Source organism: Tyto alba, unplaced genomic scaffold, assembly GCF_018691265.1.
Source record: "Tyto alba isolate M040663 unplaced genomic scaffold, T.alba_DEE_v4.0 Super-Scaffold_14, whole genome shotgun sequence".
NCBI classification, from domain to species: Eukaryota; Metazoa; Chordata; class Aves; order Strigiformes; family Tytonidae; genus Tyto; species Tyto alba.
The window spans coordinates 25,396,787-25,420,953 of NW_024881276.1; the positions used below are offsets into that span (position 1 = coordinate 25,396,787).

Consider the following 24,167-nt stretch of genomic DNA (forward strand, 5'->3'; position numbering starts at 1 on the left):
ATGATTTCTAAAAACACTCTCATAAAAAACAATATTGCAATGAACAAGTGACGTGTAGTGAGGTTCACCTAAATGGTGTTATCAGACTACCCCTGCTCCTGGGTCTCTTCTCCTGCTGAGTGCCCCTCGCACAGCTGGAAGGAGCAAAACTGATGAAGACTCCCTCCTCCTTTTTCTCTGATATTTTTTCTCTCTTATGATGATTTATTTTAGGGAGCACTCAAAACTCAGGATATTTGTGGGCTCACATGCAGTGGTGTTGGCCCAGTGACAGATTTCTCAGGTCAGTACTCATACTAACAGTTACCACAAAAGGAAATTCCCTTTAGTGTCAAAAAACTCCCTTTAGGATGAAAAACTAACTTGTGTTGTTGGTTGCTGATTCTTTGTTTCTACATGAAAAGAAAAAGAAAAGAATGCCCAGATCTTTTAAAAGCTCTGCAATATCAGAGTAAAAAGTTGCAGCCTGTTACTGACCCACAGCAAGAAGGTCTGTACCAGCCATGGTGATTTCTCCATTTCCTTGCTGGGAAGGAAATGAGAGCACCATAGTTCAGTTAAAACACCTGCGGGACTGAAGAATGAGGGAGGACACGGAGCCTGAGGAGGAGGAAGGAGCCCACCAAGCCCCTTCTGACCATGGGCACTTCCAGAGCCTGGGCACCTTACAGCGAGTTACCAAAAGGTCAAGGTAGGTGCTGGCCTCAGGGAAGGAAACACATTTACAGGAAACCTCAGATAATCTTCAAGGCTTTAGCTATATAAACATATTAAAGATCTTAAAGTGATCTGCTGGCAGAAAGCAAGAAGCTTATTTCTTTTGATGTGTTTGTTTTAAGATGCCAATCAAAAGCTCTTTCCGCAGAAAAAACTCAGTGGTAGATTTGCCTTTGCTCTTGCGGTTGGAATCAGGCCCAGGAGGTGACAGACAACAGATAAGGACTTAATTAATGTCCAGTGAGAGGCAGGAGGGATGAATGTTATCAGCAGTTTCACCTGGCTCAGGTGATGGACTGATAATCTGTTGAGAACTCCATGGAGGTTAGAAAGCAGCGCGGTACCCCCTTGGGATGACTGCTTTCCTTTCATGCATGGGCAGTGTTTCAGCCAATCTCATGCCCTGCACCGTTAGAAGAAAGCTGATGGAAAAATTATTAATGACTTTGCTGCGCCAGCCATCACGATGGGCCTTTGGGAGCACTGTCAGTGTTGCACATAAGGAGAAAAACAGATTTTTAAGTTTCACGTCTGACATTTTCTCCCAGTGATGGAGGTAAATATGAACTGCTGAGTACTGGAACACAGTCCTCTTCTGCCTGCAGCTTGGTATCTTGTGAAATGAAGGATACACAAACTGTCTGGCTTATGAATCATGTCTTTCAATAGGAAATGCTGTCAATATATTAAATAGAGATGGACATAAATAAAGTTAAGTTAAACAGCAGGAAAATGAGGTTTATTATTTTTTTCCTTGTAGACCAAAATCCCTTTCATGGGGTTCAAAATACTTTTCATCAAATAAATTACCTTCAAAACACAACTATAGAAGTTAAAAGTTCTCACTTTGAACTTTGTCAAGGAAAGTGGTACAAAACTAACTCATATATAATAATCAAAAGCATGAAGACACAATTCTGTCAAAGATCAAAAAAATTCTTTGAACCCCTTTTTTGATGATGAACAGGAAGAATTCCCTGGTGGTTTTCCCGTGGGAAAAGAGATGCTGCAGAGCACCGTGAGGGCTGCGGCTGGCCCTGCCTGCTCTGTGGGTGCCTCCTTTGTTGAGGGTGTAGAGACAATCCCACCATCCTGCTGCCTGTCTTCCCCTCCCTGGCACTGCACTGCTTCTGTTCGAGTGTTGGGAAGTAGCTAGAAGTTAAGAAATGTTACAGTAAATGATAGAAAAAGGGAGATTAAAGCCTGACTGCCTGTCCAGGCAGTCCAAGTCCCAAGGCCCGTTGTCCTGGAACAGCCCAAAGGCTGCCTTAGAGGCCGCTTTTGAAACCAAAAGAAAAGCAGTTGGGAAATTAACAGGTCAAACGTGGTGCTTCAGAAGTTTGTTTTTGGCAAATCATGTGCCTGTGGTGTTGGATGGGTTGTGAAGCAGTATGATGCTCTGGGACCTGTCAAAGGGGATGGGGAGGCCCTGCTGCAGCTCCCCCTGGACAGGACCTGCAGGCTGGGAGGGGGTCTGCTCCAGGAGCCTGACCTTCCTCCTTCCACAGGACAGCAACTCCAAAATATCATCTGGGGCACTTCGGTCTGACCCCTGGACGAGCACAGTGTATGTGGGTCAGGCTGAAATCATATCTGAAATCATATATAAACTCTCCTTTCTTCTCTTGGGTCTCTTTACGCTGTTGTCCCCCTGGGGTTTTTTGGTGTGGTTTCTTTTTTTTTTTCCTGATCTTACCTTCCTTTTCCTATTTCAAACTAGTTCAAATTGCCTCAGGTGTGAAAACAAACCATGGCCTCAGCCGGGCTCGTTATTTCACAGAAACAACTTCTACTTTCTATGTTTATGTATTTCTTCGGGTGCACAGTTTGCCCGGTGGTCTCCTGAGGCTTGGAGGTGTCACACCTCTAGCCCTCCTGCCTCACCTGCTTCAGAGTAAGCATAACCAAAACCTTAGGGCCAGGCAAAAGTTGAGGCAGAAAAGATACACGTGGATAAGAAATATATGTACCTATTTTTCAGTAGTGGCAACCATTTAAAGCTGCCCAGAGGTCTGAAATACTCTAATGGCAATGAAATCAGCTGGGGTTGCCAGAGACAACCAGCAGCATCTATTTAATAGATAATGGGATCATGTAATTGATATGTATCTATAGGTACATAATAGATACGTGATCAATAGCTCACGGGAGCCTAGAAATTTATCTGAGGGATATCAAAATATGCATGGCAACATTTACTAACTAAACAAAAGAACACGCAACCTCTGGTTGGATGATGTCGGGTGAAACAATGTTATCAGACCTCTCTGGGCAAATACAAGGAGCCTATAAAACGAGCTGCTCCCAGGGAGAGCGGCACTTCTCCTCCACCTGCCTTTCAAGACCAATGGATCTCAAAGTGATCTGTGTGCTCTCCGTCATCCTCACTGTAGCCCTCAGCACCTTAGCAGAGGGAAAGATGATGCCAAGTAAGTACATTCACCTGCTGTTGCCTTCACAGGTACCTATGTGGGCCTGGCCTTCCCGACTGTAACTGCAGCAAGAGCACGTCTCCAGTTTTATGTATCAGACAGAGAATGTCTTGCTCTGGTACTATTACCAAAGTTGGATTTTTAATTTTTTCAGAGAAATTTATGGCAAAATAAAAAAGACTGCGGGTGAATTCTTGTGTTGCTAGAATGACCAGGAACCTGCTGCAAAGGCACAGGGATGGACAGGACCTCGCTAGAACAGGAGCTAGATATGTCTAAATAGTCTTCTGATATTTATTTTATGCTACTTTGTCACATGAATATAATTTCAGAGGAGTCTATATCTTCCTCCTCAATAAAAGAGAAGTCATTTAGACAACTTAAGAAGGGGAAAGCAAGTAACTCAATGACAGACACCTAGGGACACCTCTAGAATTTCTCCTTTGTGGATGACTGTGCAGTAGACTTAAAATGTTAAAATTATAGACATAACTATTTACATGCAATGCTATGTTTTTATAGTCACCTGATGAAAAGAATGAAAAGATTTTGTATCTGTACACTTGTTTGAATATCCACTGGACCCTTAACTCTTTCTTTCTTCCCATGAGATTAGCAAAGCATGACTACTAGCATGACATTTGAAGTTATGGGTTTTTACCACTTGATGAGGTCTATTTGAAGGCCACAGACCCCACTGTGCCGGGCTGGCTTGGCTGCAGGTGAAACCACAGATTCTCAAAGGGTGGGGTACAACCCTTACTGAAATCGATGGGAGTTTAAAAGAAACTTTTAAAGCACACAACTTCTGGTCTTAGCAGGCAACAGAAAAGGTACACTTTGCAAAGATAAATGGAGTCTAGGGAAAGATATTTGTTCCCAGGGACATCTGATAAATGCACCTCCACTAACAAGTGTGCAAACTGACACCCAGTAACTTGATATTTCTGTCCTGAGCAGCAAGATGCCAGTGTAAAGTGGCGCCCAATGAGCGAACGAACTGTGGCTTCCCGGGAATCTCAGAGTATCAGTGCAAGCAAGCTGGGTGCTGCTTCAATGATGAAGTCCCTGGCACTCCCTGGTGCTTTGCTCCTAAAGCAAAGAAAGGTAATGTCTCTGCCAGAAACACTGGTTTACCTACTGTCTGATTATACAGAAATTTGTAAAAATGGGGAGCAGCTTTGCTTTTCTTCTTAGGCCAATGAAGTGGGCACAAGCCCCTGTTAGGAGACCACTGGTATTAAAATGCAAAGTCAAACCTTGCTTACCCATCAGTCTTTTGTCTCATATTCTGCATACAATATATTTCCTCTTCCTTCAGGCTTATAGTTATCAAATAACACATGCTGATTATTTAAAAACATTTCATTGCCATTTGTGGTTTTGTTCATCAGTAGATCAAGGGATCCTCAGCACTTACTTAAATGGGTTTTCTATGTGGCTGAGGAGGACTTTAGCACTGCATGTCAAAGACCTGAGTAGATGAGTCCCTCGGTAGTTGTTTGACACCTGTACAAAAGACCACAGATATCCTGTAACTTTTAGGGGTTTTGCTGTTTTCTCCAGCTTGTTTTGATGCTTGCTACTTCCTTCCTCTCCTGCCTGTTTCCCAGCATAATTCCACTTGGTTCTTCTTTTCTCTTCCATTCTTGTTCCTAGTCTCCACTCAATAAAATCTCCAAAATATCCCAGGGAAAATCCTTTTCTCCATTAGATTCTTCCTTCTAAAGCTTCTAAAGTCCTGCTTTGATCTTTTGGCCTTTGTTTTCTCTGAGAAAAGAGAGCTCTTAGAAAAGAGCTGCTCTCCTAGTGCTTCAAGTGACTGGCTGCATACTTTACATAACTACTGAATGTAAGCTACATTTTCTGAGCTGATGGTGGGACTCCTTAGCAGAACTTCAGAGCAATCTCAGCAGTTGCACAGGTGAAATGAAAGGAAGTGAGGGTGCAAAGGCAACATTACCCAGTAAACGAACTTGATATGTATTAGGATTGGTCAACAGGGCTCAGAATTGCTGAAGGAAAACAAAAAATTGCTTTTGAACACTGTTTGCATTTAATGAAAATCTTGAAAAACAAATGACAGCTCCTTATAGTGTCATTCTCATAGAATTGCTTTTCTGAGCTGAACTGTTTCAGGAAAGGAAAACTGAATTATCCAGGCTGGGTGGTATAACCTCTTTACCCGTGATTTTACTTTAAATTGCCTGGATGAGCTGTGATTTCCTCCTAAATGGCCTACCTTCTTTCTGTAACTCAAGTTGGCACGCAGAGGAGGCTGGGTTTTCCTCTCCCCTCATTAGCCAGGCTGCTCTGGATCAGGTCATGAACATGCCCTGGTCTGAGGCTGGTGTCTGTGGTACCGTTACAGGACACACATGGCTTTCACCCCATTGCTGGATGTAGGAAAGGTAAATCAGAGTCGCTGCCTACTAGACACTTCTAGGGGCGAATTTTGCCCCCTTTGTCCCCTGGGGCACAGCAGCAATTCTTCATTCCTTGGCATTTAGTTTTGCTTAAGAGGTGCGGTAAGGATTTGGGTGAACCTGCTGCCTGAAATTGGTATGGAGAAGGTCATCGTGGCTGTCATGTCTGCTCACTGACCTCACCTTTGTGGCCTGCCTTTTGTTTGTGAATTGTGCCACCAAGTAGACGGAGCATATAGTAACACAGCCTCCTTCCTTCCTTTCTTCCTTCCTTCCTTCCTTTTTTGCTTTACACAGTTAAGAAAGTATGTCCTGATGATCATCACGCCAGGATAAACTGCGGCTTCCCCGGCATCACGGCTAAGGAGTGCGAAAAGAAGGGGTGCTGCTTCAAGGCACATCCTGCCGGTGTCCCCTGGTGCTTCTACCACCGCGTGGTGGAGGAAGGTAAGGTCTTGCACGAGACATCGTTCCCCACGTCCCCGTGGATGCACCACGGCTGCTGGCAGGGTCTGGTGTGCTGTGCCGGCGCGGCGCAGCGCGAGGCCACGCGCGAGGGAGCGAGCGGGACGGGGTCGCCCCCCTTCCCTGTGTGCGTGCAGAGCTTCCTCACCCAGGGCGTGAGGGGGGAAGAGGCGGCTAAACCCTAAACGGACCCACTTCTTGCACAGAGGGGTGGGTGTTGCAATGCATTTGAGACAGGGAATTGGGGGCAATGTGGCTGCACAGGCAGGCTGGGCTCAGGTGAGAGATCAAGCCCTCAGCTAATGTGGTGGTAGAGGTCCAGCTACCGAACTCATATCTACTTTATCACAAATGATAAAAGACTCTGCTTTAGAAATGTGGAATGAAATTTACAGAAATTTCTAACCTCCTACTTCTGTTTTTTTTTTTTTTTTTTTAATTAGGATTGACCTCAGCATATCTAACGTAGATAACCAATAGCCTCAGCTAATTCTAACCCACCTCACAGTGTATTTTGTACTGGAGATAATTCACCATAATTTGGGTTTACTGATCTGAATTATAGTTAGAAAACACATGTAGGGATGGTGGAGGGGTGGTGAGGCAGAAAGCAATTGCTAAAATATTGCCTTTTTGATGTCTTGCATCTAAGCAAAACATTTCCCAGCATCTTGTGTAATTTGTGAAGAAGACATGTTCCTTAATCTGCTTCTCCTCTTTACCTCCCCAGCTTGTTAAAGGAGAAACTTCCATCAAGACCCTTGAGACCTTTGGACCTACACCAACGGGAAACAACAGCTGGAGATCCCAACTCAGACTTTATAGTTTGCAACAGCTATGACTTCTAGGTCCTTTTTACTTTAGATTGACTCCATTCTCATTAAAAGTTACTTGCAGCTTTTATTCTTTCAGTAGGCTAGTACCGTGCAGGTTTTCACTGTAATAAAAGAACTAAGACAGTATTTGTGAGTTCTCTGCTCTCTTTATTTTTAAAGCTATGTATTTCTCTGTTTCCCAGGAAATTTGGCATCTTAGCAACTCACCGATGCAAGAGTAGTCACTAACACTTCCAAAAGGAACATGGCACTCAGGTTTTTGTGTTAGTTACACTTCACGCTTGCAAGCGGCTGCTTGTGTTCGTTATATAATACGTGGTTTCACATGGGCCACTCACCCTTCTGGATACTGAAAGTATTCAGCATTTTCCTTTATAATAGCTACAGCTGTGGGTTTGGGTGTTTTTTTCTCCCCCCTTGAGACATCGGGAAGGGTACCTTTGTTAGCTGTCCTCCGAGCTGGTGTGACTTGGACACCTCCTGCTCTCTGCATCACCATGTCTCTGGTGCTACCAAACCCTCGATGCTGCTCAGAAGGGCAGGTACCCACCTGTTACATGACCTAACCCAACACGGGCCCTGGCTGCTGATGCAATGTGCAGCTGAATCACCGGGATCTCTCACTGTTAATCAGCATCCCCACAAGCGAGTCCCATGGGCCATACTCAGGAAAAGTCTCTGCAACACTAAAAGCAAGACACAGGTCCCCCTGTCCCCAAGCTATTCCTGAAATAGAGCCTGCTGTGTCTCACCAGGTACAGGAGAAGCTGCTGGTCTCCAGGCAAGTGTGGCTGATTTCTCCTGGGCATCTTTAATGCTCAGTACAGCAGCACAAGCGTTTCCCTGCTTCAGCTGAGTGAGAGCACAGTAAAGAGCCTCTAAGCGCACTGTTGGGAACAAAATGGGCTAATGCAAGACTGCCACGACAGCAAGCTGTGCTCAGGGCTTAGCTGGAAAGAACAGTTGTACAGGGTTGTGGTGCAAGAAGAGACAAATGGTGGAGACACATCCCTCCCGAGAGATTTCTACAAGCACATTTTTGTGATGAGTAAGTTTATCCAAGCGGGTGAAAGTTAGTCATTCATAAAACTTCATTATCTTGCACTTACAATAGGCTCTATAATATGATTTGAATATGGTAAGATATTGGTTGTAATATGAGCAATAAACCAACAAGTCTACTGAAGGTCTTTGAAGGTCTTTGCTGAGGAAGGTTTGGTGCTGTAGCCCAGGTGAATCTGGAAGGCCCAAGCAACAGTGTAATCACAGTAATACTGCGCTGTAAAATCTGGTGCAACAACAAGGTGCGATTACTAGGTAACAGTGGAGGACTCACAGACCTGAATAAGTTTTAACATGCAAGTACGAGAAGCCCAAATGAAGACTTACCCTTTGTATCTCTGCAACTCTGCTTGCACACACACATCACTGTTCAGTGGGTGCTGAATGAGTTCCGAATATTTCGAAACAAAGTTCCGAATAATTTTCTGGGGGAAAAAAGAAATAGGCCAGCTACACGATTTTTGTCAGTAAAGGTGCTACCATAACAGAAATCGGTCCTCTGTGACACCAAGTATATATGCTAATGAGGTTATTACGCAGATAGTGAATGATGTTTAAAATCACAACTGCCTGGTAGTCCTAAACTGTCTGTAATCATGACATCTGTGTGCAACGCTTCAGCTTCTATTAAAGGCTAAATAGAAAATACTTGACGTTGCAGATTGTTTAGCAGTGTGGTTCTTCAGTGAGTAAGGATATTCTACTGTTTTTTAAAAGCGATTGCAGCCAAGGAAAAGGTCTCAAATCATTCATTTTGAATCAGTGCAGGAAAGCTGTATTTGGCCAACATGGAGAATTAACAGGGCAGAAAAGTAGGACAGACAAGGATCTCAGAGCAGATGGGTGCTAGCAACAAAGAACAAACCTGTAGCAATGTGAAAAAGGAATATAACTGAAAACACCTCAAAAAAATGTGTATTTTAATATGCCCACCTACTTCAGATCCCATTCCCAAATGTCTCCGGAAAGGGTATGCTTCCTGCTACAGCTAGTATCACATACCTCCTCTGGCAAAGCTCCCATTCAAAAGGAAGGTTTCAGACAAGGTGCTAAACCAAAGTGAAAAGAGTACAGAAACTGAAATCTTTCTGTGTTGAGAGAAGCTAAATCACACGGTTCTGCCACAAGTCTCTAACACGCTACTGGTTTTACGAAAGCTTGGAAACTTAACCATGATGCCATTAAACAGCCTGGAAAGCAGAAAATAAAACACAACAAGCAAATACGATTCCCTGTGCTAAAACCAGGCAGAATTATGATCTCAAGACAGAGATTCAGTTGCCAGGAGGTTGCCCTCTCTGCCAGACTGAATCCAAAAAGGGGAACTCACTGCTCTGAGGTGTGGGTTGCAAAACCTTCCTTACAAGCAAAGTTCAGGTGAGCCTTTCAGAAGCTCTCAGGTGAGAGCCGCCCAAGCAGCTCTCTGCCAGAAGTAAAAACCCTCTTTGAGCAGAACAGTCCATTATTGCTCTGCAGGCTCGTTTTTCCCCACCTGAAGCTTCTGCTAAAGCATTTGAAAGCTGCCAGTGTCAGTGTACAAAACAGTGAGCTGCCCGACTACCTAAGGCAGCATGCACGCTCCCTGTCCCGGTACACTCCACCAGGTACACAAAGGGAGGATGAGACTACCAACGTGTCCTCAGTACTAGAAGGCAATGGCCAAGCAGATTGACTTCGCTTTAAAATATGTGTGCTGCAATGCATAATGCATTCAAATGTTAGAACTAGCAACACTCATGGATGCTACAGAAGAGGATGCTCTTCTGTTCAAGTGTTTGCAGTCTTTTGGTGCTACTCCCCCTGCTAGTGAATGGTAAAATTTCTGTGTGCCTATCCGAGGTGAGCAGGGTAAGAACACAAAGTACTTTTCTGCTGGAGACTAGTGTATTCATCTATCTATAATAACTTCTTGTGATTTGTGAGCACCCTTTGTGTACCCATCGTGGTACCCAGAAATTCCCCTCAGAGAAGACACTAGACAAGGACAGGCTCTCTCAGAGTCCTGCTCCCATCTGCCTCCAGGTTAGGTCTCCCAGGCTTCCTTCAACGTGTGCATTCCCCTCTGAGCATAAGAAAAGGTTGTTTTGGAAAACATAAATTTTGAGGGATTTGATACTGAAATTTTGAAGTGAAACTCTGGAAGTCTTAAATCAAAATATTTCACTGCAGCTGAGCCAAACCCCTTCATTGCTGAACTTGTTGCAGAAACTCTAGGAAATTCCCAGGGTCCAAAGCCCATAGCAATTAGTTGGGTCTGACTAAACACAGGTGTGAACTGAAGGTTGGTTGAAAGCAGGTATCATCAGTTTGGTCTGTGGTGTTTCCAGGGAGCTTCATGGAAGGTAAATTTGGTAAGTACAACCCAGAGAGGACACAGGATCCTTCCTGCCTCAAAGGATTGATATTGGGAACTAACTGCTTTGCAATTTCTTAACAATCCTGTTTACCTTGAATGTTATTTTGACGCCTTGAATGTTCTTTTGAAACTTGTTTATTACAGAATGGTGCCTAAGCTTATCAGGGACTGGTATTTGTCAAGAACTGTGTGTCAGACACAGGGGGAGATAACAAGAATAACAGTGTCAGTCTGACCATAAAACTGGACAAGAATCTGCTGAGATCACCAAGTACGAAGAGAGCATGTGTGAATGACTAAAGTTCATCTAAAGGACACAAGAGGAAGAGAAGATAAGACCCCTGAAGAAGAAAACAACCATCAGAGACAGATCTGAGTCTGTGCAAACTAACCCCGCCTCACTTATGCATATATATGTTTATGATGCATAATTTCATGAATATGTATATCTGCACTGCATAAATTTCTGGCAAAGTGTGCTGTTGGTGTGCAAGCTAGGAGGAGCAATCCCCCTTGCACCCAGCGCTGCAATAAACATACCTGCTTTACAACTCTTTGTGAGTTGTAAAGTTTGTTTCTGCGCTTCAGGATCTCACCTGCTTGTTACCCTTTTTCAGACTTGTCATTACACCCCATCTGAGGGATGCTTCACCAAGGCTTAGGATACAGCTTTCAACAAACGGATGGAGCAAAATCACAAGCTTTTCTGTAGCCTCTGTTCCTTCTCTAACTGCTTTGGGGCTACTTTCTGATTCTTACACAGGAGAAAGACAAAAAGCACCTGCAAGACTCTTGATAATGTCATGAAAGCCACCTCATATTTGACTACAGATGCCAGTGGGGATAAGCAAGGAGGCCCTAAGAGCAGGTGGAGCTTTATTCAACCTGCCCAGCAGAGCAGATGAACTGGCAGTGGGACAAGAGAATGACTATGTGCTAGAAAGAAGTGTGGGGGGGAAATGGTGCATCTCTGAGGGCTGGTTTTGTGGTCAGAGGCTGACAATGGATCAGTTTCATGTTTTGATAATATTTTCTATCCGTGGAAGAGATCAAGTATTGACTTCCTTCTTAGCCTGCCTATGTGCGTGTGGGCACAGGCACAAAACTGGTGTCATGTATCCAGCAATGCCACTGAACAAAGTTAACATTGCATAAAAAAGTCACAGATCTTGAAAAAAATCTCCAAGGTACAGAAAAAAAGGAAACCAAATGAGGTTATGAAATCAAAAATAAAATAAATTGATGCAACTAGTGCCAATTTGACTAATCCAGCCCTTGACAGCTTTTCTGCCCTAAATTGAGCTTCTAACATACACTTCCCCACCAAGCCCTTTATTAAGGTTTTCCCAAGATAAGGTGTCAGTGCTAGTGACTGACAGCATGATGGCTGCTCACTGCTCACCTGCGCACTGCACAGATCCCCGTACTCTCCCATGCTGAAAGAGGTGATCGTTCTTACCGTACCAGCTTCCCTGGTTTCCAATGCCTTTCAATCTGCATTATGAAGCAGGCTTTAAGTGGATAGCTATTAAAAAATACAACTTAAAGTGTCCTTTATTTTCAACCGCTCTTTATTTTATGAGTCCATTTGGAGCACACAGTGGATGGTAATTGCATGTGAGGTATATTAATTTTTGCAGCGTTGTTAATGAGAAGTTTATGGTTGGCTTATTTCATAGCATTAACTGTAATATAAAACACTTAAAGTAATTTATGTTGCCACTCAGGCTATGAAGGACTCCTGTTCCTCCTCTTCCCTTCCTGGTCTATGGACAGTTGGCGTGGGGAGGCATCTCAGTTTTTGGGACAGTAATTCCTTCAATCTGGTATTATTTGCAGGTCTATAAAACATAACATGAAGTATGATCTCTGTTATCATTAGAGAATTGTCTTGCTTCTTAGTTTTGGAAATGCAACCCTATTGTGTCCTCTGGGCAATTTATCCTTTAAGCATCACTGCTCATGTTACTCAAGACTGGACGCTTGTAAAAGTTACGTCTGTTATCCTTGAACTGTGGTGACCAATGCAGATAATTTGGCTGCTGTGGTGGTCAGGAGGTGTGGCACAAGGACAGTGACGATGTCTAGGCTTGACCTGAAGTCCAATACACAAATAGCTTAATAGCATGAAAAGCCACCCAGCCAAACAAAGTATATGGCAGGCTGCTGGGAGACTGTTCAGAATGGCAGAAACAGTACACATGTCATTTCTTGGTCAACGTGGATCTTCACGAGAAACATGAGAGAAAAAAACCTGGCTTTTTAAAATAGCTGAGGAGACCTTTCATGATGACAGGAATCTACAGAAAGCTGCGGAAGAACACAGCATGGGTTTTGTGGCTGAATGAGGGAGAATGGTGTTTTGTAAAATGGGGAACGCACAGGTGTGACTGGCAGAATAAAACATGGTTTCACTTTGGCTGCGAACAAGGAAGGAGGAAATTATACATTCCAGAGTTCCAAGCAGAAGGTAAAGAAGGAATGATCCTTTACTGCTTCCTGTAACACAAGAGCAAGGGGAGTATCTGCTGACACTTGCAGGTAGCATGGTCAAGATGGTCAGCAGGTAAGCCTGTGGAAGAAAAATCCATCAAAGGCAAGAAAATACAAAGATAATCTCACTGGTTCAGGAAGTCCTCCAACTGTGTAGGGTTTGTCACAGAAGCACCCCCTGATGCTTGTCGTGTTCTTGCACTCTCCCCTGTGCAGTGCTGTTGTTCACTGTCAGGTACCGCGCTATACAGACCTTTGCTCTGAGCCAAGGTGACTGCACTTAACATATTTAAGAATTTTTACTGTATATTTCTGTAGCCTACCTGTCTTGGGAGTTACCAAAAACCACCACAAGGTACATCTGCAACAGGCAATTCAATGTCCCTGCTGGTTGCCAGAACCTAGGAGCAGGCAGTGAAAACGTATCACTAGCAATGTACCTGCCACCTCCCTTTGAGAGAGAACAGGGACAAAGGCATCTGTCTGAAAATAATAACACTTTATTTGATTTTTTTTTTTTTTGTTACATTATCATAAGTGTTCTCTAGTCTCAGAAAACAAAGCCCTAGTTTGGAAAATAATGCACATACAAATTTCTTCTTATGGGTATTAAGTATACAGAAATATACAAAGATTTCTCTATTATTGTAATTTATCATCAGAATGCCCCACATCCCACATTTTTACTCAGGTTCACTGTACCAGTAAGCGTAAACTACAAAGGTAACAAGCAACCTGGAAAAGACATGGTTTATATAATATAATTATATATATGTCTGTGTGTGTATATATATATCTACAACAGTGCAAATATATCACAGCGTGCAGGCAGCAATAGTCTCTAGAGAAGCATAATAAAATCGACTTGTAGTAATGCAAATGCATTACAGAAACAAGAGACATCAATGACATATTAGATACACAGAATATGCACACTTTAGCACGCTGATTTAAAATGATACCTTGCATTGACTCTTGCTTTAAGAACAAAAGAACAAATGTTAAATAATTCAGTAACAGATTCAAGGGCAGTATCTCACAATAAGGTCAACTGACTCAGATAAGGTATTTCACAAATCTTTACTCACACGGGTAAAGGCTTTGGCTACACTGCAGGACTCATTTTTCTTCTTTTTAGATACATCAATGCAATCTTTTCCTTAAATTTCATTTACTTTTGCCATATCTTAAGAGCATTTTTTCCACATTTTTTGAATTTCTCAACAACTAATTCACGTTTGTAATGGTTGGTACAATTCTCATTGAGGCCAGGAAAGCTGGTGTTTGGAAGTAATAGAAAGGAGTTTGTATAACAATTACCCTAAGTGGGCTACTAAAATAAGCTACAATGGGATCAGAAAAAAAAGACATCACAGATGCCACTGAAGTAAAAAACCCCGTCAACCTTAGAAGTAAAGACTACCATGTTGCCTTGCAATGTTTAAAAAGACATTTAAATTTTTTTCTTCTTGAAAGTGTAAAGCACACCCATAGATCCAGCACATTAGGTATTTGGTAGCTCAAAGAAGTCTAGAAGTCATCCCTCCACCCCTACACTACCTCAGGCTGTACCCAAACAGCTCATTTTTACACCCCATGTGGATGGCAACCATGAACATCTAGCAGTAAGGACCCAAGCAGTTGGTAAGCACGGGCTGAGCTGTGGGCTGAGCTGCAGGGAGGCCCCCAGAAAGAAAATGGGTCAAAAAATCTGAATGTGTCTTAAAGGCATAAACAATGCAGAGAATGCAGGCTGGCAGGCCGAGCCATGGGGATTTCTTATGCCAAAGGATACGTATTGTGACTGTTCGCCCTTTGTTTTACTGTGCTGGTAATGGGTCTCAACAGGAATCTAAATCTCTTAAAGGAAGGTTCTAGTTGACAACTGCATAAAGTTCAGGTTTATTGTAAGATTTCAAAATAATAAAAATACTGAAGCTATATTTTGTGCTCTACCGTACCACCACTCTTTCACAAACTCTACCTGAAATGTGTACAGAAACAGAAATACGCTAACATGCACAGAATTAAAAGGAAACTTGCTATGCTTGCAGGCTCAACCTGCAACTTTTGGACATGTAATATACAGAATGATACCCAGGGTTATAAAACCCATTCAGTGGGATACATTACACCAATCTCTTTATATATTACAAAAACAGGTGTTTAAGAACAGGACAGTAGGAGTTGATCCCTGAAAATGCTACTGCCCTTGTCCACGAATAGCAGAGCTCTTGATTAACTGCAGTGACACTCAGCACTTAATTTATGTACCCACCAGTGCTGTGTGGCAGTGTCACGGGCACAGCAACGATCAGCCTGTCATGAACTGTTACAGAGGACGTGACACAGTGTCATTTCCTGCCAAATTCTAGTTCCCAACAGCTTTTCAAATTATTATACTTTATAAATGGCTTTCCATACAGAACTAAAGGAAAGAAATTCCTGAGCAACTGCACCCTGTCGGGCTGTTCTGGTAGGAAAATGAATACGCACAGGAAGATCATTTTCTCAGAGCAAAAAAGACCACCACATGGGACAGTATCTCTGTAGGTACCACTGAGATCCCCTCTACAGAAATACAGACTGATTACTTACCACAGCCAACCTGCTCTGAAGGAGCCTAAGGCTAGCTACTGCCAAAACCAACTTCAGTGTTTTCAAATATTCTCATTTATGGCAGGGATCTTTGCTGCCCTGTATGAATGTTAAAGGGAACAACAATCCTAACACACAGAGTTCAGGGCAAAGTCCAGACCTTTTCTAACCTACGGTAGGGCTACAGAAACAAGGTAGCTTCAAATATCATATCTACTTGCTAAGTATGTTATGGTACCCACAATGCAAGACCAGTTTTAACAAGTTTCCACTTTAGCTTGAACTTCCAGCTCTAAAGGTCTAAGTGCCAAAGCTTTAAGCTCTAAGGGTTCAACATAAAAGGGCTTGTCTCCTCTAACTTGATCAGTCCAGAGCAGGTTGGCTGACTATCTCAGACACCTTCCTTTGGCTCCTTTGATCCTCAGTGAAAGGGCCGTGCACCTCCCTGAGGGCAAACCACACTTCTTGTCACATTACCTAATCCCAAATCTTCTGACAGTGCCCAAAACACATGCCTAGGAAAGACCACAAAGGAGACGCTAAATTCAGTGTGAAGAATTGCCTCTATCTGCCTGTCTAGTCCCCATCAACTAGCGAAGGAGCTTAGGAAACCAAAAGAAAAGTCTCAACTACAGCTCAGTAAGTCCAAGAAGCTGAATGACGCTGCTAATATTTCAATTTATACACATCAGGGCTGTTGTAAAAACTGGAACCACACTTACAAAATGAGGATCCAATCCTGCTCCAGCTGACATTGCCCTAAGAACAGGTGTTGGCAACTGTTCTAATAAAACTCACGGTATGGGTCAGACTTCAAGTCACTAGGAAAAATACCTACTTCAGGGAATTATGGAAGTACATTGGGTCCATCTGTCCAGGAGATGGTCGTTTCTTTCCTTTCTTTACAGAGAAAAGTAGATGATTAACTTAGACTGGACCTACAAAATACACAGAAAAATATATACTCATCTCCATGATTGCTCTTCATTCTCCTCTTCCCCTCAAAAGAAGTATTTTGTGATTCAGAAAGATTAATTCAAGATCACTGTAAAGTCGTAATCTCCTAGAGACTAACCCAAAGCAAACAGACTTTCCAGTATAGTCTCTGAGTCTGTTTAGACAGCCAACATCTCAGTCCTCCTCTGCAATGGAGCCCTCACCCAGCAAAGCTCTTGAGCCTGGACTTTGTTTTAAAGAGAGTAGTTGTTCATTTGATTCATGAGGCAATGCAGATGTGAGAACTTATTATGATACTTAAGTACTTTGTTGGAACAGGGTTTCAAAGAATCCCATCAGAGTCAAAAATATCCATCTAGTTTTCAGTAAACAGGACAGACAGGATCTCCACTGTGAGGGTCACTGGGGTGGCACAGGTCAGTATGTACCATACTTCTTTATAGAAACAAATGTTTAATGCAACATGCATTTCTGTTGACAACATAGACTTTGACACAAAAGAGTAGATCAAAATGCCAGTCACCTGGCACATCCAGTACTTGGACTCAAGTGCTCATTATCTCCCACTTACATAAGCAGCTCTCCCTATCTTGTGAATATATATTTCTCTCCTTTAATGAATAAAAGGTATCTTGGGCTCCAAATAGTAAGAAGTGAACAGGATTTCAGCACCAGATATTCTTCTGTTACTCTACTTGACCTATAAAGATGACATTTTCTCAATTTCTTATGTGAGCAGAATCTGCTTTCAAAATCTTTTATTTAGTTTTAAACAATAAGGGTTTAAGTTCTTTTGAAAACCTTTCAGGGTTTTTCAGATGATATGCAAGTTTCCACAAAGAAAAACAACAAAAACCCACCAGAAGTACCTAAAGTCTTAACTGATGCACACAGTAATCAAAGCAACATGTCAAAACAAGTTGAAATAAAACAGGGAGGCCAAACAGAACAATAAAGTATAGCTGCAATCCTAACAGAAATTATACATTCAGTCTTCAAGAGAACTTTAAAAACCTTTAGCCTCTTAAGCAACTTTTAGACAGGTTGTGACTGGTTTGAATGGTAATAATGGCATTGATTTCAACCAGTTCATGGCTATTTGTATATGGCTATATAATTGAGGATCTGAAGTCTTTAGCATCTTGCTGGCCTCATTATTCTTTTGCGTGAAGCCTCCGGAGCTTCACAATGTGCTTGCTTAACACTACAGCACATGCATGCTCAGTTTGTTAACCTGGGAATGCATTTTATACCAGCCCGTTAGAATTTATTTCCACATAAACAGAAAAAAGCCAAGCTGGGACTATGTTAAAAATCTTTGCAGTATATTAAAACATAATTGGGATGGACTTTAAATACTTCTGTCCCACAGTAGTGACAAAAGAGATACCATTAGTTAACTTTAGCGTTAAGGAGGGAAAGAATGATTATCTCATATATGTGTATCACTGAGTTTCAAGAGAATTAATTTATTTCTTTACTGGGATACTACAGTCTGAATGTGTTCCTTAGAATTGTAACTTTCAGCTAAGCGCTGCCAGCTGATGTCTGGGAAAAAAGCATATCTAACAAAAAAAACAGTGACAAAAAATATTCCAAAGCATGCATTTTCTTAGGAACACCCATGGAGGACCAGCCTTTTGGCTACCATAATACAATACCAAGTTACAGTACAGGAGGACATGTTGCAGACTGAAGAGGTAAAATAAGGAAATCTACAAACAGAGGAATAGGCACAGATAACAAGAGACCATCCAAGGAACTCATACTGCTAAACTGGTCTAGATGGGAGAAGACAGCATTGTCATCGTGCAAGTTAACAGCGTTGAAATCTCAGCAAAGTTATTTCATTTGGTAAAACTGCAATGGATTTTCAATGTGGTATTTGGCAAATACAAAACATGAACCCTGAAGGTATTTAATGCCATGGACATCACACTCTCTCATACTCACCTAGCCTACAACTGGACCAGCTGTGTGCAATGAAAGAGTAATTTGGGAAAGGCAGTCTTTTGTCTGCTTTCAAATATCATCTGAAGTGCCTGTAATACTCATATATATTTGAAGAGTCCTGAAATAATCAAGGTACATTGTGTCAAGGGATTTCAGCTTGTGACTTATTTAAAAACTCTTCAGAGTTATGAGTATTATTTAGAATCGCCAAAATTCTTAATTTCTTGTATCTGACAGCCATATAGGTCCATACGTGCTTGTGATTATGTCTGGAAAAGCTGCAGAGCTGTATAAAAGCTTTTTTTTGAAAAAACAGCAACAAAACTATGCAAAGATATGTATAGACATATGTAAGGATTTATTTTTTTCTTCTACAGTAAAGACTGACCTTCCTTTCACAGGTCAATCTTATTTTCAGGGAAAGTCCAGCTAACCTTCCAAAAACATGTGACTTGACTTAAAGTCTTCCAGAACACAGGCTTAGTTCAAGCATCCTGAGTTTAACAGACACATGTGGTCTATGTCTGCATTGGTAAATTAAACAGATCCTGGGCATAGGCCGGGAAAACTGGGAAACAATTGTTTTCACTGCTAACTGGCAGAGCTGCAGCCCAGCACAGCCAGAGCTTCTCCAGAAAATGTCTGGGCCCTGTTTAGAAGTCAGTACAGTGCAGGGATCACTGCTCTTAGCCCCAGTTGTCTGAGGACTAACAGAGCTGGCCCTGGCACCATTTAGTTTACTAGTACAGATGTAGCCATGGAGTCTTCGAAACCAGTCTGTGCATTGGGACTGCTGGCGGCCAGCAGATGTGCAAGGTCTCTCTCCTAATCTACTCCACTGGCATGAGCTGCTGAGCTCCTGAACAGTTTGCTGACTCTGAGCTGCTTCCAATCTACAAGATTTCAGCATCTTGGTAGGAATAATGCATTTATAGCATGCGTAGGTCTGACCTGGAGGTCTGTGACACTAAAGTAATGGCAGAAGGTAGTAGAATTCACACAAAAGTCCACCAAGGTGTCCAACATTAGCATGGGACTGACAATTTCATTTTGTGTTGAAAATCCAAACCCATGAAAATCAGCGACAAAATTCCGTATCAACTTGGAACCAGAATGTCCCCTGCCAAGCTTACAAAAGTGAGATATACATACAAATGCACACTTCTTTCAACAGTTTCATTGGTGTTTAGATCAATTAGCTATTAATTCCCATGTCACGTATGTAGACTTCAGGATGAGAACAAAACTGCTTGGCATAATTAGACCTGCAGTATTACAAGGTCATTTGTATATTTTGAGGAGAGTTCTACATGTAGTGTGTTGAAGATTCAATGAACACTGTCATATGAGGCAGTCACAAATGTTTTAACACAATACCTCAAGCTTTGAGCTGTGGCTAGTTCTTGCACTCCATCAGGCTTTAACAGTTGCTCAGGCTTTAGGGATAGATTCTGCTTTCACAATATAAGAAAAAAATGAGCCCTAGAGTGCTTTGATTTCTTTCATTCGCAGGAGGTAGATCAAACAGATAATGAGCAGAGTTACTATTTTAAATATCACAAACATTGAGGATTTAAAAGACACTGCAAAAGAACGTTTTTTTCAATCATTCAGTGACAGCATGAACACATCTGACTGCTTGTGCTATCTACTGACGCTTCCAAATATGGACCACAGGTTTAGTGCAGAATCAGAATCTGCATTTTCCTCCTATCGTTACAGTTTTCAGATATGAGACCAGCTCGACAAGTAAAGCACCAGAATTCTAAATTTAGACAGAAACAAAAATAATGACTTGAATCACTTTAGGCTCGTTTTAAAAAAGTATCCATATTAAAAAGATATCTCTTTACCTTATTAATTAATACATTTACAGACTTTTGGCCAGAAGGGGTAATTCTGTGGAAAAGAATTGCAAAATAATACATAGAAAACTGCAAAGATGAAACTCTGAATTTAAAAAGATGAGAGAACCCTATTTTCTTTGCATTCCCCATTTTGCATCTCATTACCTTGTCAGCTATAGACGACACGATACTATTCTGGCTACAAGGACTAGTATCCTAGTGACCTTATCACAAAATCAGTTTTCATAAGGAAAGTTCCTGCAGCCAGGTTTTTTATTACAGTTACACTGCCTCGGTATTGATATTCTGTGGTGTAAAATTCCCTTCTATTTTTTCTTCCTAGTTAAAGCTAGAAAGTGTAATGAAAACATGACCCAACCCAACTGGACTGATTGGCTTAACACTACATGTCCACTATCCCATTGTGGTTCTCTATGGGCTAGGTCGTAACAGCATCTAGCTGGGCACTGGAGACTGGCCTGCCACAGCGAGACAATGTCAAGTGCCCTCTATTGCATGTCTAAAGATCTTCCTACTGCATCGTTTTAGTTGGTTTTCCTTTACCTTTCTGCTCGGATTTTGTATCTGAGAACAAAATAGGCAATTAGGCGCAGAGAGAAGAAGAAAATTCCAAGAACAATGAAGTCCAGGTAAAGTTTGGCATTTTCTACATCCAGTTCTCTCAGAATGGCCTCTGATTTTTGAAAATGGCAAGTGTCATCTTTGTCACAATGCAGATCTTCTCGATCCAGTCCATAGATGGAGAGAATAACTCCTTCGAACCCATATCTGGAAAGAAGAAGGATGGATTACAAGGAGAAGTCCCGATGATCTGTTCAGAAGTACTCCACTAGCAACACAATCCCTATGAGAGCTCGGCTGAAACACCGAAGGGTTCAATACTGTTCGAACACATGTGTCTCAGGGCAAGTTCTATCCCTGCTACAATCAAGCAAATGACATGTCACTGGCATTTTATGTAAGACTGACCAAGGACAGAAGTTTTGCCTTTAACTGATTCCAGTTAGTGTATAGCGCAATTTCTCCAAAGAAAAATGTTAAAATAGAAAGCAGACTAATTTCAGCTCATATTCAGAAATTCCCCTTTTAAAAGTGACATCGTTAAGTCAATTTTTTAAAAATAAGCAACAGGGATACACTCATGGTTTGAAGTCAGAAATATATTAAAACTGGCATCTAGAACGCCTCTTCTCTTTTCCTCCCTGCGCTACAGCTTCACTGACAAGGCACAGCTCCCACATCTCCCCTGGCACTGGGTGCACTTAGCATTTGACTTTGCAAGCAGATACACCATCATGGATCCCATGCATATCGAAGTTCCTGCCAGCTTCAGGAGACCCCACACAGGCTACACAACCACTTAAGGCCTCATCTTGAATTCTAGCTGCTAATTCAGGCGGTGTGGTCTCTTCAACGAGTCTCTGTGTAAGACCTCACTTGCCAAATGAGAGGGTATTTTAGCTTGGGTTTTCTCGATAATAGTGCAGCTTGGGCAGGGTGGGGAAAAGGGGGGATGGGAAAATTCACCTTATGTAATTTCAGCTATAAACATTTAAGTGTCTAGTCTAAAGTGGACACTCTGTGATAAACTCCTGAGGTTTCCAGATGGCAATCATCCCATCTTAGAACAGCTGTCTCAGACAGCGAGAGTGACAGACATAGACAGGATATAAGGTGCCTATGGTTCTTAAAACAGTAGTTTAGATTAGAGATGACACAAATCTCACTCCTCTTGTGGCATGCTACTGCAAAGCTTAAAACCAGGTCTTTATCCAACAGGTCTACCTAGGATACAGCAGTGATTTATAGAACACTTTCTTCCAAACTGAGGTGCTGGCATCCATTTTTCAGTTGGGCATACTGTCCCTGTTGTTTCAGAAATCCACTATTGCAAAATCCAGGAAGATTTGCATGCTGTGCAATCCCACCGAATTCAAGGGGACTGACGCAGACTTGTGGCCAATAATCTGTACTGAATGTTCCAATTTATTTCACATCATATACAACATGAAATGCAGTGAGCTAATGCAGTATATATCTTATGTATGTTTATACTCTAAAAGAATGCACTGTGGACGTAGTCTCTTTGGCACACAAAATAACCAACCAAACAAGCAAAAGCAAACGAACAGCAATTCCAGATGGGAGGTTAATGGTCTCCCTAGCAGTACCTGACATAGGAGATGTAGGACATCCACTGGAGGTATGTTGGGATGGTATCAAAGCTGACAAAAAACCCAGAGAACAGAAGCACTGGGATGGCAGTAACTGGGCCCACAAAAGTGGCCACCTGTGAAGAGAAGGAATAGACAGTGTCTTGTCAGGCAGCCAGAGAAAAAAATAAAAATTAACTTGCTCTTTCATCTGATGTTCTGACCTCCAGTGAGGAAACTAGCCTTTCAAAGAGCAGACTTTCCTTATTGCAAATCCTCTGTTCTGTGGCAAACCCAAACAGGCAGTGCAAGCTTTCTCTTTAGGCAGTGGGGAGCAATGTCATTCAAGTCTTTCTTTTAATGCTACTCTCCAAAATTATCACAGTTCGAAATACTAGGAAATTACTGTTTTTTTCTGGATGAGATTTCTTGTGGGGGGCAGGTTAGATGCTGTTAGTGGAGGAAAAGGGGTCCCTCTCCTCTTCCTAAACCCCTCCACTAGATGATGATGCTGCTGTGCTGGCATATGTCCTTTAAAGGACTTGAATCCACCAAGAAGTTTACAGAGCAAGACAGATACTGTAATTCCCTTGCTTCTCTGGGTATGAGACCCCTCTTTCTAAATATTATTCTTTCTCACTCACTCCCCACTGAGGACACAAAGACCTCCCTCCTCACTAACCCCACATGAACAGTAGCTTCAACTGGTCCTAAAACATTGTGAAGAGGATAAGGAACATCTCCAGCTGGGTGGCTTTAGTGGGGAAGACAGATCTTGACTCAATTCCAGTCTGTCCTCCTTATATCCCCTCCAGGGCAAAGGGCCATATAGGTATCTCTGGGGAGAGGAGAAGCACAAAGATCACACAACAGGACTATGCTGGTCTCCACAGGGTGGCACAGAGAGGGAATTAAGTCTTCTACTGCAGAAATATTGTTAGCATCTGTGCAGATTAACGTCAATATCATGTTATCACAAGCACCACAAAACAATCCTGCTGTTGAATGGTCACCTCAGCACATCTCCTGCCAGGAAGCAGACTGGAGTTACACAGCCAACTTCCAGTGTGACAGTCATGCCAACAGCTGCTTCTCTTCCTCTCTCTGCAAAAGTTTAGTTTTCCTACGTTGCCTTCCGCAACCTTTTTGTATGTGCATGGAAGAACCCTCTTCTGAGCTACTGACCCTCACGACCTACTTCCACTTTGTAGATACACAGAAATGCACCAGTCCTGCAGCTTCTAGGACCCGCTCAGCCTGGGATGAATAGCAAGTGACAACCCACTCACGCAGGGGCAAGCACAGCCCCATTCAGATGGGGAAGGAACTTCAGAGCTTCACATGCAGTGCATGTATATGCTGTTTAAGTTGATGCTACTGGGAAACACCAAGTAGCTATATCAGACCAAGACAACCTTTTGCCTGTCATCTCTCAACAAATACCTTGGGGACACAGCAGCAGTCACAGTAAGCAGTCAGCGTTAGGAAACAACAGGGTTCCTGTGAGACCACAAAACACCATTAGTACCTGGAGGGATGTAGAGGCTGCACCTATGAGAAGACCCAGTGACTGAGCCACCAGGGATGTCATGGTTCCCAAAGCTGCGAAGAGGACAAATCGGAGTGCGTCAGATGGCTGTGAAGTCATCCAGTACACAATGCTGCAGTAAGCCACGGGAAACATGATCTGCAAGGAGATACACTTGGAGTTAGTCCATTAGAGCCAAACATTCACTGTTACTCTGAATAAGATAAAAACACGGGGAGTTCTAGTTAATTCACAGGTCTCAGCCCTTCCATGACAGGCGTGGCTGAAGAGAATAAATACATCTGCCACAGGCTGTGATATCT

The 24,167-nt window shown here is 42.4% G+C and overlaps 2 protein-coding genes across 5 annotated transcripts in view; one reads left to right on the forward strand and one right to left on the reverse strand.

Annotated features, from left to right (window-relative positions):
• Positions 1-3,064: 3,064 nt before the first annotated feature.
• On the forward strand, positions 3,065-7,075 carry LOC104365153 (trefoil factor 1). Its single transcript, XM_042788272.1, has 4 exons — positions 3,065-3,150; positions 4,114-4,256; positions 5,873-6,022; positions 7,059-7,075. The coding sequence occupies exons 1-4, from the start codon at positions 3,065-3,067 to the stop codon at positions 7,073-7,075; spliced, it is 396 nt and encodes a 131-aa protein (XP_042644206.1).
• Positions 7,076-8,277: 1,202 nt separating this feature from the next.
• Positions 8,278-24,167, reverse strand: part of ABCG1 (ATP binding cassette subfamily G member 1) — a 65,755-nt gene continuing 49,865 nt past the window's right edge. The window contains exons 13-16 of one of the 4 annotated variants that reach the window (XM_032994465.2): positions 23,845-24,003; positions 22,335-22,453; positions 20,707-20,931; positions 8,278-8,363 (exon numbers count right to left, since the gene is read on the reverse strand). In XM_032994465.2, coding sequence (XP_032850356.2) covers positions 8,309-8,363; positions 20,707-20,931; positions 22,335-22,453; positions 23,845-24,003 — 558 coding nt within the window. In that variant the 3' untranslated portion in view covers positions 8,278-8,308. Of the gene's footprint in view, positions 8,364-12,838; positions 12,867-17,085; positions 20,932-22,334; positions 22,454-23,844; positions 24,004-24,167 lie in introns of those variants that run through there. The other 3 variants (XM_032994466.2, XM_032994464.2, XM_032994467.2) reach the window with 3 other exon arrangements.